This window comes from Penaeus monodon, chromosome 14 (assembly GCF_015228065.2).
Source record: "Penaeus monodon isolate SGIC_2016 chromosome 14, NSTDA_Pmon_1, whole genome shotgun sequence".
Lineage (NCBI taxonomy): Eukaryota > Metazoa > Arthropoda > Malacostraca > Decapoda > Penaeidae > Penaeus > Penaeus monodon.
In genome coordinates this window covers 1,379,780-1,397,279 of record NC_051399.1, presented here as the reverse complement: position 1 = coordinate 1,397,279, position 17,500 = coordinate 1,379,780, and the positions used below count along the sequence as shown (strand labels likewise).

Sequence of the window (17,500 nt, the reverse complement as noted above, 5' to 3'; positions counted from 1 at the left end):
GCTGACAGTGGATGAGTAAGGAAAAAATGGTGGCTGGTGGGTGCATAATATGTACCATAATACAGGATAGGTTCATTACAACTTAAATCTATATCCCATTCTTTGCTTTTGCTTATGATGAAAGAAAGAAAATAGAAAAAATAGTGCAATAATAACAATAATTGCAATAATAATAATTATTACTATCATTCATATTTTCATCATCATTATCATCACTGTCATTATTATATTATATAAAACAACAACAATAATAATAATATTCTTTAAGTAAGGTAGAGGGCTTTACTCTGTACATTGCAAACTCATATTTCCAAGAGAAAGCAAATCAAACGATACCTCTTTCCCCCCAGCTCGAGAGTAGTTGGGGTGAGATGTTTATTGGCTGCATCTCTGATAATCTTCCCAACTTGGGGTGATCCAGTGTAGAAGATGTAGTCAAATCGCTGTTTGAGGAGCTCTTCTGTTTCAGGAATACCACCACATACCACATGATAACAATCCTGAAAATATACAGGTAACAAAACAAAATATTATCTACAAAAGACAAAAATGGGGTGTCTATAAAACTCCTTAATTATTGGTTAATCCATTTTTTTACGAGCAGCAATAGGAATAAACAGGGTAAGTTGATAACAAACTGGTAACTTTAGAAAATAAGTCGATTTCCTAGCTCAAAACTGGCCTCACACCTCGACCTGAAGTTTAACCCCTATGATCTCCATGATGTGACCATCATGCATAAAATATTCTGGCTTGAGGGTGGGTGATGTGAACATGCCATCAAGGCAAAATTTGATTGAGGGAAGGGGTAACAGTATCTTGGCATCATGTGACTTTTGGCTGAAGGCCGGGGTGATGAAATGACTCCCCATTAGTGTACAAATCCCTTAGAGGGTGATTAGGCATCTGGGAAGGGACTTTTGCATTATTCCTATTGATAAACAAGGTGGAATGTACCATCTGTGAGCCATGACTGGAAGACCACTGGCTTCTGGGAGGATGCTATTTCCATGCTCAAGATCCTATTCTTGCCTACCGTGACTGGCAGCACAAACTGTATTACCGAAAATTTAAAATCATGAAAAATAAAAAAATGATACAATTAACAAAATGTTACTTATTATCATTTTCATTGCACTGAGTTATAGATTACCTAGAGAAATGATATGGAGTCTGCAAGGAAAAGAGTCAATCATCATCTGGATAAAGCAAATCAAATGACAAATATAGACATTGGAAAGTAGTAAAAAGGCTAAAAAGGCTTATGTAGAAAAAAAAAAATCACAAAAGGGAGGCATGTAGTCTTGTTTCCACATATGAGCATTTGTGTTTATCTTTCAAGGTCTGTCTGAGAAAGGAGCAGATAATTCATGGGTTACTTAAAATTAGTGGTCATCAGTATTTAAAAATAAGCTAACCATCAACAGAGCTACAAAATGAAGGTAAAATAAGGAATACAAAAGAAATATAGAAAAGAAAACCTAATTCATTAACTTACACTATCCAAATATTTTGGAATAAGTTCAGCAATTGTCTGAGCTGTGGCAGGTGAAACCTCAGATGGTTTGACGATCACACAGTTTCCAGCAGCAATGGCACCTAATTATGAAAAACTCTTGGTTAATATTAAAGTTATAGTAATCAAACTGTTCTGGTAGTATTGATAGAGCATCAGTTAAATATCTCATTAAAAGGGACGATAAGGGTTAAGTTTCAGCAAATACGTAATTGGAACCTACTATTCCACAACAAATTAACTGTCATACTACCTTACCAAGCTTCCATTTTGCTTCTGTTCAAAAAAGATTATACGAGCACTAAAATCTCACTTCAAAGAATAACAGAACAGGATGTGTAATACTGACTCTCAGTTGTGCATTATGTACCTGACATAGGAAGAAGAGGCAGCTGAAGTGGGTAATTCCAAGCTCCCATAACCAGCACTACACCATAGGGGTCATGGTATATCAAAGGAGTGTCAAACATGGTCACCAAATTTGATGCGATCTGAAAATACAATTAATATGATCAATAAGACTTCATAGCATTTCTTATCTAACTTACTTTCCATGTTCAAGTATGATACCAAGAAAACCACTGACCTCATAAAAATGGGAGTCAAATGGCAATACCAAAATACACACAGTTAGACCGTCTACAAACCTTTTCTGGCTTAGCCCATTCATCAAGCCTGGCAAGGATGTGTGTGATGTCATCTTTTAACAGATTTAGTTCAAGCAACACACTTTCCTGTTTTGGCTGAAAGTCAGATAGAAACTCAAGGTTATACCAGAATAAACAGCAATGTAATAAATCACACATTTTAAAGAGTAAAGGAGAAAGACAATAAAGCACCTAAATAAACATGTAATTAAATTATATATCAGCTGTGGGAAGAAAAGTAAATGGATGTCTAACGTTTAACTATGAATCAATACGATCCTCCCCCCCTCCATCCCCTACATTACCATATTTTTTTGAGAAAGGGAAAATGAACTCAAAGACTGTAAGAAAGCCATGACAGACACAAAGCTCAATTCCAGGATATTTCTGATTAACACTTGGAACCAACAAAACTAGAACGTGGCATAAAATGAGAGAGAGAGAGAGAAAAAAAAAAAAAAAAAAAAAAAAAAGCAAAGCTAAGTAAATAGAAAAAATAAGTATGTCACAAGAGAGAATATTGTAAACTATATGAATATGGATATTCAAAATATTTTACCAATGCTAACTCAAAATAATTAGTACTAGTATATCATTTCCCCCTCTAACAAACTTTTTTGATATCCAAGATACCCAAATCAACAAACCTTATGTAAATCTTTGGCAAGGGCTGCGCAGAACATCGATTCATTCTCCTCATACATACGTTTGAGGGCCTTAAGCTGCTTCTTGCGGAACTCAATATCCCGAGTTCGACCGGAGTGGAAGGCTTCTCGGGCCTGGTGAACCACCTAAAAAAAATATAACAATAATAAATAAATAAATAAATGAATACAAATGAACAGGATTAAGTTGAATCACTAATCTACATTTTTATAAGCTGGAAAATTCATTTTTCATTTCGGACCTATCCCGAGATTAATAAAAATAAAAATGCAAATTGATTTCAACCTCTCCATATAATCCCATGATCTATGAGTGATGCTGGTGATATCAGGGCAAGTACTGCAGATGAACTTTGAATATACTCCAGCATGAACTCTAACTAATTTGATAAGAGTACTGTAATCTGAAATCACACACTATCTACACTGAGATAAGAACTACTTATTTCATTTGTCTCAGATACACATCAAACAGTTGTTAACTGGAGTACATTTCAAGGCTTCAAATAGCTGTCCTTGAAATGGATCAATCATAGACTGAGTGGCCAGATTGATAGAGAGAAAAAGAGATAGAGGGATTAAAATATAAATGAATTATTATAAAAAAAAAAAAATCTATATCTATCTATCTATCTATCTATAGTTTGACTGATGTTATACTGAAGCAAAAAATTAAATTCATTAGTGAAAAATTTAAAGAAAAGATGGAAAACATAAGATATTAGACAGTATTAAGGGGGGAGTCTGATAGAAAAAATCTTCATCATTTGGGATTATTGTTAAAATATTTACACAAGGAGTTAGGTAAACCACATACATGACTTCTAGCCCAATAGACCCATTGTATAACCATTTAATATTCTGTTCTTTCACCCCTTTAGGAAAATATACAAATAATTCAAATGGATACAACTTCTATAATAATTGTTCAATAGGCAAGAAATTAATATGTTACTAGGACCTTGTTCAGACCTTCAATACTATTAAGAGAAATCGTAGTGAATATCACTTGTTTGCAGAATAAGAACTTTTTAAAATTTCAACTCAGGCATGAACACCCAACAGAGGAAAATAAATTGACAAAATTCAACTCTTACAGTTATTAATAAAAACTCTTTATAGAAGCAATCAGGCAGGTCTTGGAATGTTACATGTGAATTTTACTTGAAATATTTGTAACAATGAAATAGTTTACATTTGAAGGTTTTGAGATGTGGAAGCTATAGTTTTCTATCGATTAGATTAGTGGCCATAGGAATTTTTTCCCAGTTATTTGTTTTCCTTCCAATTTTTATCATTTCTTGGTTAGCTAACCCCCTTAACATATGTAAAAATGATATGGATAAACAGATGGACCTAGGATGGCACATATGAACATGCCACGGCCACTTGTGTTTACATATTAGGCTCTACAAGTGTTTAGTCTGCAAGGAGTCAAATAATAAGAAATGCTTCAAGGCCTCTTTTGATCAAGTCAAACATTAATTGAGCCATCTCCTACATTTCTATTGCTATATTTTATCAAAAATACATAGCAGCACCAGCCTTTACAACTGATGCAATGACAACAAATGAAGGGATGCCACATCACATTTAGATGTACTAAATGTGTAATATTACGGTTTTAATATAAGCAAGATTTATAGATATATTTACCTTATCACGTTATTACAATTGATTATGGAAATAGGGTCTATAACAATACACATGCTTGTTCTAATTAGCAGCATTAACTTTGACATGTGGCAACGGATCAAATCATAGACAATATTGCAAAGAATAGTCATAGACCTTTCTTTAATATCGCCCTAGGTGAGGTCACTTAATCTTACTAATTAACTCCTTGGTGGCTGAGCACTTACGGAGCCATCCACGTGAAACACAGTGCACGAAGGAAAACTGCAGTGGAAATTAGATGTTTCCAGTGGCAATGGGTTAAATGGCAATTAACCAGTAACTATCTAGAAGAGGACCATGAAAATTGAGAGGAAAACTATGATAAAGACTCCTAAGAATACCATGACATATAACACTCTTAGGTTCAAATCTATATGTCCCTTATCTATGGTTGACCTTACAGCAGGAATATAATCACATTAGGAAATGAATATCACTGGGGGAGAATAGTAAACTACAGATAAAACTTATTTCAGCTGCCATGAAATTATAAAATATAAAATAATCACAAAATAAAATAGTGGTATTAACTTGTATGCCAACAATCACAACCTGTAATATTTGAAAATGAGACACTGGGTTTGTAACTATTACTGCCTCTACTGTCTCTCAGACATGCATGATGGAGGATTTTGGCTTTTACTGAACCATTACCAGAATAAAAAGAATAAATTATCAATGTTACCTTAACCAAAAAACAAAAACTGAAGGAGAAGCAACTATTGCAACACAAACCACAAACAAGTATTCAATTCTGACTAACCTCTTCATATCTTGTCATCTTCTCCATACCTTGTTAACCTAAAGAAAAGAGAATTCACAATTAGCTTTAGTACAAGTTAAAAATATAACAAAAGATAAAGTTTTTTACATAATCCAAAGTAGCTACATAAATGTGCTCAAAAGATTCTATTACAAAACATTCAGAGTAATACAATACATTATGTCATATAATATGGAAAATTATATATCTTTCTTTTACCCATTTCTATGAGGAAATATCCTCATATTCAACCATATTTTTGTAAATACAAATTCAGCAGATAAACTTGCACAACTGAATGTTATGAATGTTTCACCTGTAACTCTTGTATTAATGAATGAATGAATGGGGGGGGAAAAATCTTGTTAACCAATTTGCTACGGATGGTTTAAAAGACGCGCATTGCTCTTGCATGGGGCACTCACCCTGGAGTGGTAACTTTGAATGTGTCATCCTGAGAGTCTTTTATCTAATACAGTTCTTCCCCTCTCTCTCTCTCTCTCTCTCTCTCTCTCTCTCTCTCTCTCTCTCTCACTCACTCACTCACTCACTCACTCACTCACTCACTCACTCACTCACTCACTCACTCACACGCACGCACGCACGCACGCACGCACGCACACACACGAAGTTGAAAGGAAAGATTTGAGGAAGCCTCAAGTTCATTTCATGGTAAACAACGGTAAACTCTCTCTCTCTCTCTCTCTCTCTCTCTCTCTCTCTCTCTCTCTCTCTCTCTCTCTCTCTCTCTCTCTCTCTCTCTCTCTCTCTCTCTCTGGTGGAGGGGAAAAGGGTGAAGTAAAGGATAGGGAGATAAGGAAGACAAGGGTAGGACCACAGAGGGGGAAACTGTGAAGTAGACTTTGCCAATGATAGTTTTTCATTTTAGGTAGCGGGTGGGGCATAGTCTAGCTGATTTATGTGATTGGTGGGAAGAGGGATGGTGGGTGCTGTAGAATTTCTAGTCTAGGGCAGTAAATAACAGAGCCAGAACAGAATATGGGGATCACTCAGCAGCAACTAAAATAAAATGGAATTATGAAGCCAACATTGCCAATACAGTAAACTCCAAAACACTGATATGCCGAAACCGGAGTCACTGTATAGAACGGTTAAATCGCATATTGAAATCTAAATTAAGTGATGATGCCAAAACTACAATGCATTCTAATACCAATCATAAGTAACACCATAGCATGTACATCAAAGAAAACTATGGATTTGTCAGATATTGGATCAGTCTGTAGCTGGCCACTGTACATGGGTATCATATTGAGTACTGCATTTACCTTAGAACCAGTTACAACTAAGTAAGAAGAAAGAAGGAACACTTTATCTGTATGGACTATTCATCCACTGTTGTCTTCTGTACATTACCCAGTTTAGCTACAGATTATAGTGTGCACCAAACATGTCCCTTTCATTATTGCAACTTAAGATAATGTTGTCATGTAGTATGAAGCAGTAAAAAATATGGGCCCATGGGCCGAGGCACTCATCCATGATGGCTAACTGAGGTTATGCTAGGTTTTTGCAGTAAACAAAGTATGGAATAGATCTATCGGGAAAAAACAATTCCAGGATGTTAAATTCATCTAGACAATTATCAGTGACCACTAGAATCATATACAGAGACCGTTTCATGTTACTTATTGTCTATAACTTTGCAAAGTTCAAGAGAATTCAAAGCCAGCTGCTGTATTCTGTATATATACTGTATTGGTTGTGACATGACATTTACAATGAAAGTGCTCCAAGAAGTTATTATCAAAATAAGTAACTGAGTTTACATGGATAACTAATGGCTTTGACAACTACAATTATTATTCAACTATGGGATATTAAACTACATGTCTTCCATTTTTTTTAACCTTAACCAGAAATCAACCACGTGTTATGTAATCCGTGCTCCCACTCCCATACCCTAAAACTCTGACTTCCCATAGGTTTCCAATATCTGTCCAATGGGGAAGGGGATCTATTTTAGAAAAATAAATAAATAAATAAATAAATAAAGATTGCACCAAAAATGAACATCACTTTTACTCTAACTGCATTGAAATACACAAGTCATGGTCACCATATAAAAAAAACATACCTACAGTATGATTTTCTTGCTTCACATAAAGAGACATGGGATTGTTTCATTTTGCACTGGAAATCATGTTCTATTATCATGCTGAATGATTAACAGATTTACTTCATGAAATTGAAGGTCCATTTAAAAGCAAAGTGTGTGCAAATGTCACACTGACAGTATATGGGCCTCTCCATATGTGAAAATGTTAAGAAAAATATCTAATGTGATGTAAAATGAACCATAAAACCTGAAACTTTTACTTTCCATGACTGTAAATCACATCATATCAACTGAACAAATGTGAAGAAAACTACCAAACCATAAGACAAATAAAGAGCTATAATGTCATCCCTTCGTTTCTAGACAATACTGTATTTTATTTTATCAAAAAAAAGAGAGAGGTTAAAGTTTGCCCTGTCACATATCTCCTTCATTTTTGATTTTGCAATGAAATGTGTCTCAGTTTGGTATAGTTGCTGTTTCCCAAAGCCATGTAGCAAAAGGTAAAATTTGCCTGAAATGGACAGAATAACCAAAAATAAGACCCTTTTCATCTATGGCATTACCTTTACAACAAGATAATGAGAAAGTTATGCAACATGTAACACTTTGATAGATATTTACCGGAAAATGTAATGGTAATAAAATAATCAAAGAGAAAAACTACAATCACTAATGCATGAAATAATGCACGTAGGCAAAAAAAATAACATCTGAAATGAAGAAAACAGGTTATGACAAACGCCATGCGGAGTAAGTCCATGGCGATCACGTGGACGTCCAGGGATGGAGGTCCGAGGGGGGGGGGTCCCCAATAGGGCGATACGGCGATTAGACGAGGGTCTGGAGGCAAAGCCCACACGTAAGGAAGGCTTTTGAGGTCACATGGCAATGTTTATGGATTTCCCAGGAATGGCTGGAGTAATGGGGCCTTAATATCTGGGGGGTAAGGTCACTTCATAGAAAAAAAAAAAAAAATCCTTCAGTTATTATATCTCTCGTGATGGAAAATAACAAGAGATTCACCCATACTACAGTGTTAATAATCTAGAGTAGGAATAATACCTGCAAGGCTGGATTCTTAGCTGGATGAAACTAGACCCTTGCCAAAACACCCTAATTTTTTTGTCAAGATAACCAATCCACACTTTTTCTTTGCTTTCTTTTTTGCTGAAAACCCGACTGTCATCCAGTAAAAGTACGCCTCTTATTTAAAACTCATTTAACACACTTTCTCTACAGTTCACCAACTAAAACCCCATAGCCACAATCTACAGCACACTCGCTACAGAACTGGAACTACGACGTGACATGACGCTCCCTCGAACTCGCTAAAAAAGGAGAATTAAAGGGAAAAGTTACTCACGGGACGAACTTCTGTTGTTGTCAGGGGACGAGTGAAGTGAGTTCGAGAATGACGGAAAAATATTTTTTTTGTTTTAAAAAATGTAAATTTGTGAAGTGATTACTTAAAAAATATATACTATATGAATTTAGTAACTAAAAGAGGAAGATCGAAAGAAATATAATATTTTGGTGAGTGCGTCACGAGCGTTCGAAAATGCTCTAATTCACATATTTGTGTACAATTGCATATAAAGTTAAATGAAATGAAAAAATAATTACTTTGATAAGTAATTGTATGAGAGAGAGAGAAAGGGAGATGGAGAGAGAGAGAGAGAGAGAGAGAGAGAGAGAGAGAGAGAGAGAGAGAGAGAGAGAGAGAGAGAGAGAGAGAGAGAGAGAAGAGAGAGAGAGAGAAGGGAGAGAAAGAGAGAAAGAAAGGAGAGAAAGAAGAGAGAAAGAGAGAGAGAGAGAGAGAGAGAAGAGAGAGAGAGAGAGAGAGAAAGAGAGAGAGAGAGAGAGAGGGGAGGGGAGAGAGAGGGAAGAGAGAGAGAGAGAATGGAGAAGAGAGGAGAGAGAGAGGGAGAGGAGAGACGATGAGAGAGAGGGGAGAGAGGGAGAGAGGAAGAGAGAGAGAGTGAGCGACGAGAGAGAGAGGGGAAAAGGAGATAATAATCTTTTTTTCCCAATTTCTTTGGTTTTCTAAACACCCCCACATACATAAAATTTACAATTAATTTGTTGGATACATATAAAAGTATCACAAAATCACATATTTCAAACACATAGTATCACTTTAACATAGTATCACAATCCCATAGTTCACATATCCATAGTTCACATATCACATAGTATCACATATCACTAGACACATATCACAAGTATCAAAAAATCACTAGTATCACATATCAATAGTATCCATATCACATAGTATCACATATCACAAGTTAAAACATGATTTTTTTTTGAAACATTTAAATGAAAATTAAACAATTAGATTTTATACACTGGTTTACAACAATGAAAAATACAAATTTACAGCAAAAATTAAAGATAAATAGATCACTTTAAAAAACCCCTTTAAAATAAATATTGTGTGGGTACACTTTATAAAAATTAAAAAAGAAATTATTACATGAGTCACAAAAAAACATTTTACAATTCAAAGTAAAATAAATGAAAATCAGTATGATTCACTTTGTTTGTAGAAGGATTTTCTTTAATTTTGTTTTTAAATGAGTAAAGGGACCTCCGTTCCTAAGTCTCGGGGAAATTTCTTTTCCATTTTTGAGGGCCCCTTCACTGTAAAATTTTCTCCCGGTTACAGATTCGTTCTTGGGACATAAAAATCATTATTTTTTCTAGTCATATACTCTAACCTCTCTTAAAGTTTAAAACATCAAATAAAAATTCGGGAAAGATTGTTCAATATTTTAAAAACAAAATACAATGTCATAAAAGCACTGTTTTTCTATCTCAGCCATTCAAACCTTTTTTAAAGTAGGGGAACTGATCATATTTTGAAACCAAAACAGCGACTTTAGCAGCGAAAATTTTAGCTTCTGTATCTTTAATTTGAGTTGTATGGTCACCCCAAACTCGCGAGTTAATAATGCTTAAATATAACGATTTAAAACCGATTCGTTTGATTTTTCGAAAAATCTGCTATTCGGTTAAGGTATAAGAGGGATCCTATTACTTCTATGCATCTCATTCTATATGAACGTTAAAAAGATATACTGTCCATATAAAGTAAAAGGGTTTTTAAAACGTGTTGGGTTTATGATTTCATAAAATTATAGTGTATAAACAGGTTAGATTCTTAAATTATATGCCTAGAACCAATAAGTAACCCTTTGTGTTTTTTTTTCTTCAAAGAGTAGACCTATTTTGAAAAATGTTCAACTGTAGATAAAAGATTTTCGGGCTTTCCCGATAATGAGCAATATTATCAACATCCCAGTTAGAAGAAGCTGGGTGTCATTGCGTACGGATGCCCGAGACTTCGGGAAAACACCCCTGTGAGAAATCATTCACATACACAGAGAAGAGCATTGGTCCTAAAACAGTCCCCTGAGGCACACAAAAATTAATATTTTGTGGGGACGATATTGTATTACCAACTCGTACTGATTGAGATCTGTTTGACAGATAACTACGGAGCCATATTGGATGCACATTCAAGTTCTTACATTTATTTATAAGGATACTATGACTGACACTGTCGAAGGCCTTAGATAAGTCAAGTAAAATAAGAAGGGATATTTTCCTGTTGTCCATATTTTTGTAAATTTTCTCTGTAACTTTAAGAAGAGCAGATTCTGTGGAGAGGCCACTCCGAAACCCATGTTGTGCATCGGAAAGTAACTTATAATGCTCCAAATATAAGCTGTTTAGCAACAATTTTCTCCAATATCTTTGAAAAAATTGGAAGCAGGGATATTGGGCGGTAGTTATTTACATCATCAGCATCATTACTTTTATAAAGAGGAACATGCGAAATTTTCCAAAGATCAGGGAAGATATTGGTTACAATTGAGGTGTTAATCATCACCGTTACGTAAAAGACAATTATTGGCAGCAAGTCCTTTATGAAACGATACTGAATGCCATCAGAGCCATATGAATTTGTCTGTTTTAGGGATGTTATTGTCAATATCACAGTATCACAATCCACAGGAATATGCCATTTGCATTTTCATAATCAAAATTAAGTCCATTAATGTTTTCATTATCATTTGCATTAAGATTCTCTTGTGTTTTTTCGTACACGTGTCTACCAATATTTGCAAAGAAGACATTGAATTCTTCTGCTCTCTTTTTGAGTCTTCCTTATTATATGACTGGCGGGAATTTTGATTTGCACCTGGAATCATTTTCTTAACGGTTTTCCATGTAGCAGTAATATCATTTTTATTACATTGAAATTCACTTTTAAAGTATTGTTTTTTACTTTGATTTATAAGAGATCTCACACGCCTTTTTGCCTCTTTGTATTGCTCTCTTAGAGTTGAGAGAGAGAGAGAGAGAGAGAGAGAGAGAGAGGAGAGGAGAGAGAGAGAGAGAGAGAGAGAGAGAGAGAGAGAGAGAGAGAGAGAGAGAGAATTCGGTGCAACAAACATGCCTGTCTAATATGGTGTATTTCAGGACTTAGTAAGCAAAGGAAGGAAACGGAAACGAGGCCTTAGAAAGGGTTCTATCGCCACTGACCAAGCATTCCAAAACTGCACCCCTGGATCGGGCCGACCAAGTCACTGTTCAAGCGAAAGTTATAATGATGATGATGATGATGATGATGATGATGATGATGATGATGATGATGATGATGATGATGATGATGATGATGATGATGATGATAATAATAATAAAAACAATAGTAATAATAATATATTCTTACAATACACACACATACACACACACACACACACACACACACACACACACACACACACACACACACACAACACACACATATATATATATATATATATATATATATATATATATATATATATATATATATATATATATATATATATATATATATATATATATATAGCAATGGAAGAAACATCAAAACCAAAAGATGAGTTTCGACGTTCTGAGCCGAGATACTGAAAAGAGAACATCAAATGTTTCGATTGCAAGTTGAAGGCTGGTATCTGGGGGGGTTCATTGACAATGCAATAGATGGCCTTACGATTTCACCCTGATTGATGACATGAACTTCCCTAGCATTCCTTACAAACATGCAGAAAATATTTTGCCCCATGGTGTCGAAACGTGAAGTAATGAAATGAGATATTGTAGCAAGTTTCTTGTTCCACTCGGTGTCAGAAGGCTGGATTTTTTCTGTTCACTTATGCCTGTGTGTTTGATGGAAGATATCGCCATTGATAAGTCGGAGAAAATAAAATAACAAAGAAATGCCAACCAGAGCTAAAACAGCTTTTCGGGATTATACTCTCAACAGCATCTGAATTACTACCGGAGAAGAGCTTTGATGAGCTCGGGGACAACGCCATATGAAACCACAGTAGACACTCATACTGCGTGCTGGAATAAGTGTTAAGCTTGGCTTTGGTGATCAGTACATTGCTAGCCACAACATATATATGTATAATGCTGATTCTATATTCCTTACAATGACATGTAAGAGAGGAGTGAGTCCAGCACAATCTTATGTTCTCTGTGTAATCTGACCTCTGAAATGCTCGAATAAGACCTTAGTTATGATTCAAGAACCTCCTGTTCTCCACTCTTTAAACATCTGATGGGATACATGAACTCTATACAACAAATATATAGTAAAGGGAATTGCGTTTGTAAGGTAATATGCAACGCTACTCCAGACCACATTCAGGAGTGTGAGTTCCTAATTAGGGATTTGAACTGCTCTGCCGATATTGACTTATTGATTTCACTTAAACTTGATAGGGAAGTAAGAGCAAGAGTAAAGGGAATTATAAAACGTATTTCATACCGTAATGCTCAATGAATGCAGGTGTATATGTAAGTGATGGAGATAAGCTGTATTCCATGACAGTTTTTTTGTTATTAATTCAATAAAGCTTGTATATTATGTACAAATTGTTTGAATCTAAACATAGTAAATCCTTATATTTGAGAAAGATCATACATTTCTGAACTATCAACAACTATCTAGTATAAAACATAAATATAGGCGAACTTATGTGGTGGAAACTTAAGCATAAACACACACACACACACACACACACACACACACACACACACACACACACACACACACACACACACACACACACACACACACACACACACACACACACACACACACGACGTGTGCAAGCCATGACGTTGCCATGACCTCCCGCGCCTGGTCGGTCACCCATGGCGCCGCGCAAGCACTGTCCCCGTTCACCGTAGAGTGTCTTCTTCAAACATGAACCTACCGTTAAAAAAAAAATCTTTCAACAATTAAGAGTCGAGCCGTACGAACCTATCACTGGTGCCTATCCAGAGCGTTGTATTAAGGCACTCACAGCCTCATAAGGTCCGGTCACATTAATCTATTCTGTCCAGGGATCCCTTTACTGGTGACAGGGTGGTAGTTGTGTCCTTAATAATCGCAACACGAAGGAGCACCTCCGCTCCGCTCGACCAACTAATGCTTCCACGACCTCTTCAAAACCACGTGAGTAGATGTATGGGCCCTTTCATTTCTCTTCCCTCCCTTCTTCTCCCATAAATGAGTTAAGCCGTTTAAATTACATGTGCAGTCATTCTCATGTTGGTTTTGGCTGCGTAAAAGTGTTGTGTGGGAACTTTTGTGACAGAAACGGAAGCGTTCTCACTCTCTTATTCTGACCTCAATGCGCATTTACTGCGAAAATATGCAGTCAGCAAACACGAATATCGTTTATTAAGTAATTAATAAATTTTCACTCAAACTGAGATTTAACTCCTTGTGATTGTGCATACTTATTTGGCAAATTTTCTGTATATCACTCTTTTTCTTTTACGAGTTTCGCCGATTGTTAGAAATTTACCCGTTCACAGGCATACGCGTAGCGCTTGTTACATTGCTTAAAGGTGAAATATTTTATTGGCGCTAGAATGGAGCTTGTAACTTGATTTTGTATAAATTAATTAGCATAAGCATCTTCTTATCATTGTGCACAGGGATGCCAGACATAATCCAGGGTTGAAAGCACCATTCACAGATAAGCAGAGGAGAATGAGTTATGTATTTTTCCTATTTCGTTCTTCAGTTTGCTTCATTTCGTTCGGTAACGTGGGCATAGGGGTCCCCGACAATGAAGTCTAATGTAGTCAGACATTATAGCTAGATGCTTAGATATAGCGAATCCCAAATTAAGATTAAATAGAGTCGTGGACTGTGTCGTACATTTCTGAGCCGGGAACATTTGCCTTGCGAGAAGCTTGCAAATGATTTGTCATGTCACCTTTCACTAATGCATACATTCCGTCGCATATCATTATATGTTGAATTTATTGTGGCAGCTGAACTAATATTATGGTATTATTGCTAAAATGGACGATAATCTTTGTATTTGTGATTCATTCTTTGTGTGAGCTCACATTCACTTTCATTTTCATTCTTCTTAGTCTAGCCAACACTTACACTCATCCATGCAGAACAAAGTACTCTGAAACCTTTTCATTACCAGGAGGTTGTCGCCATATTGTAGGTGTAAATATCGACGATGTATCTATTGTTTGCGATTTTATCAGTCATGAAAAGTGAATAGTATATGATGCACATTTTTCTTATTTTCCATACTGCTCCTTCTCTGTGTGACGACAAATATTTCAAGTAGATCATCGCGGATTGCCGTTGTCGTTTCCCATATTTATTCTTATATCTATCAGAGACGGTTTGTAGCTCAAGCTTGTCCTTGTGGTCTGCTACTTCCGTCTCCCTCCCCTATTTTCTTTTTTATCTTAAAAAAAAAAAGTCAAAACTAACGATTAAAAACCATAGGTATATATAAAAAAACTGGCTAGTAACATTTACATTCCCCTCTCTGTTGCCCTTCTTTTACTCTTGCTGTCTTGGCCCCTTTGTGTATGACCTGGTTCAGTGACTCGGCATAGTAGTTGAACCGAAGATATCCGACACAGTACCGAAGGAGGAACCTGAAGATCGCCGTAGGCCTGCGGACCAGGAGTTCGTCAATGCCGCCCTAAGATGTAGAGGAAAGACGCTGCCTGACGTCCCGGCAGCAAAGGACCAGGAACCAGGTACCAATCGCTTCAGGATGCTGTGGAAGAACGCCGCTTGTCTGGACGCTCGTAGATCCATTTAAACTACGGGAGCTCGTCAGCGCAGGTATCAGCCGCCCGAAGATGCCAGAAAGGGTGCCACTTGCCCGGATGCCCATAGATCCAGATGAATGCTATGAGGACGTCTGAACGAGCACGCAACCGAGGCCCTGGATGAGATCTGCGAGGACGTGTGGACGAGTACACCGCCGAGTTGGACCTGGACGAGGACTACGAAAAAGTATGAACATATCCGAAACCGAGGAGGACCTGGGCGAGACTTTCGAGGATGTGTGGACGTCGGGGACGGATGGATTTCACTATGGACCAAGAAAAGGCCGACAAGGAAGGGGAGCCACGAAGATGGAATGAGGACAGCACACGCGAGAACGAGATCGAGATGACCAGAAGATGTTTCCCCATACCACGTTTCTGGTGAAGAACGGCCGCTTCATGCCCTAAGAAATACCAGCAGAACACCGGTCGCCGTCACCCACGACGCCGCGCAAGCACTGCCCCAGTTCATCGTATCGTGTGTTCATTTACTAGTGCTGTACTCTTTCTACAATAGAGACTCAAGCCGTACATACTACTATCACTGTCCAACCAGTAGGAGGCATCCATAGCCTCTTACAATATATATATATATATATATATATATATATATATATATATATATATATATATATATATATATATACATATATATATACACACATATGTATGTATGCATATGTAAGTGCATGTATATATCAAACATATTCACTACAGGTCAGACGACTAGGGCGTCCTTGGAAAACGGTGTTGGAGTAATGCCCACCCAGGGGTGTGGCTGGAGAGGCACGCAGTAGGGTGGAATTTAACAATAGGCATAATAGGCCATTGGCCTATGTTATCTGGGACCCTACCGGAACTAATTTGTCTCGCAACATGCCAGTGTTTCAAGTGTACATGCATACCACGTGTTTCATTATGCAATATATTCAAAACCACAAGTTAAACTGTGCAATACGTATAGGGCAATACGTATGGAGCCCCTGTACAGTAAGTATAGACCTACAGTTGTCTTCAGCTGGTGGGGTGTGGCTCACTGGAGGGCCATTCGACCACTGATGTGTTTGACCTCTAGCCCAAAAGTAAGTAAATCCCGCCTTATGAAGATTAGCGCTCTCACACTTTCGCAGGATTACCTTGACTGGTTCTCCTGCTGACCTGACCTGGCTTAACGCATGGCCATGGTATGCACAAATATAGCTAGGAAGCTGGGGTACCATTTTTTACTCCATTGACGGGATCAGAAATTCGGAATCATGTTCTAGGACATCGATTAAGACATGCACTGCATAATCCTAGATTCTGGATAAAATAGGACGTAATACTGATAGAAAAAATAACAGCCTGAGTTAACACATAAATTGTACTTTGATTTCATATATTTTCTTATTCATAAGTAACTTTACAAATCAGAAAGAGAGAGAGAGAGAGAGAGAGAGAGAGAGAGAGAGAAAGAGAGAGAGAGAAGGGGGAAGAGGAGAGAGAGAAAGGAAAGAGGGAGAGAAGAGAGAGGAGGGAGAGGAGAGAGAGAAAGGAAAGAGAAAGGAGAGAGAGAGAGAGAGAGAGAGAGAGAGAGAGAGAGAGAGAGAGAGAAAGAGAGAGAGAGAGAGAGGGGTGGATGCTGTGTATCCAGTTTACCTAGGTGGCCAAGAGGAGGCGTTATTGTAAAATTAACGAGAAAGGTTTTTCAGGGGAGGGTTGCACATAGTTTCTCCCTTTCGTTGTACCAGGCAAAACCAGTGCGGCAGTTATAAAAAAAAAGATTATATATATATATATATATATATATATATATATATATATATATATATATGTATATATATATAAAGGTTTGCAAATACTTAATCTAGCGAAAACTAAATACACTGTCAGCTCATCAAACTGAGCTCGCGAACCTTTATCATATTTAACTATTTTTTGAATGGCCTTCTTGTGTTTTTTTATTGTTTCTATTTTATTGATATCCGGTCCTTGCGGCAGGATGAG

At 36.8% G+C, this 17,500-nt stretch overlaps 1 protein-coding gene across 4 annotated transcripts in view; it reads right to left on the bottom strand.

The window, feature by feature from the left end:
* Positions 1-8,752, bottom strand: part of LOC119580779 (aldehyde dehydrogenase, dimeric NADP-preferring-like) — a 28,929-nt gene extending 20,177 nt beyond the window's left edge. For 3 of the 4 annotated variants that reach the window (XR_005229395.1, XR_005229394.1, XM_037928891.1), the window contains exons 1-7: positions 8,715-8,752; positions 5,269-5,306; positions 2,811-2,954; positions 2,164-2,259; positions 1,887-2,007; positions 1,499-1,599; positions 337-500 (exon numbers count right to left, since the gene is read on the bottom strand). Coding sequence is in view for 1 of the 4 variants with exons in the window: in XM_037928891.1 (XP_037784819.1) it covers positions 337-500; positions 1,499-1,599; positions 1,887-2,007; positions 2,164-2,259; positions 2,811-2,954; positions 5,269-5,295 (653 nt within the window). In the remaining 3 variants the exon portion in view is untranslated. Of the gene's footprint in view, positions 1-336; positions 501-1,498; positions 1,600-1,886; positions 2,008-2,163; positions 2,260-2,810; positions 2,955-3,114; positions 3,194-5,268; positions 5,307-8,714 lie in introns of those variants that run through there. The other variant, XR_005229396.1, reaches the window with a different exon arrangement.
* Positions 8,753-17,500: the final 8,748 nt, after the last annotated feature.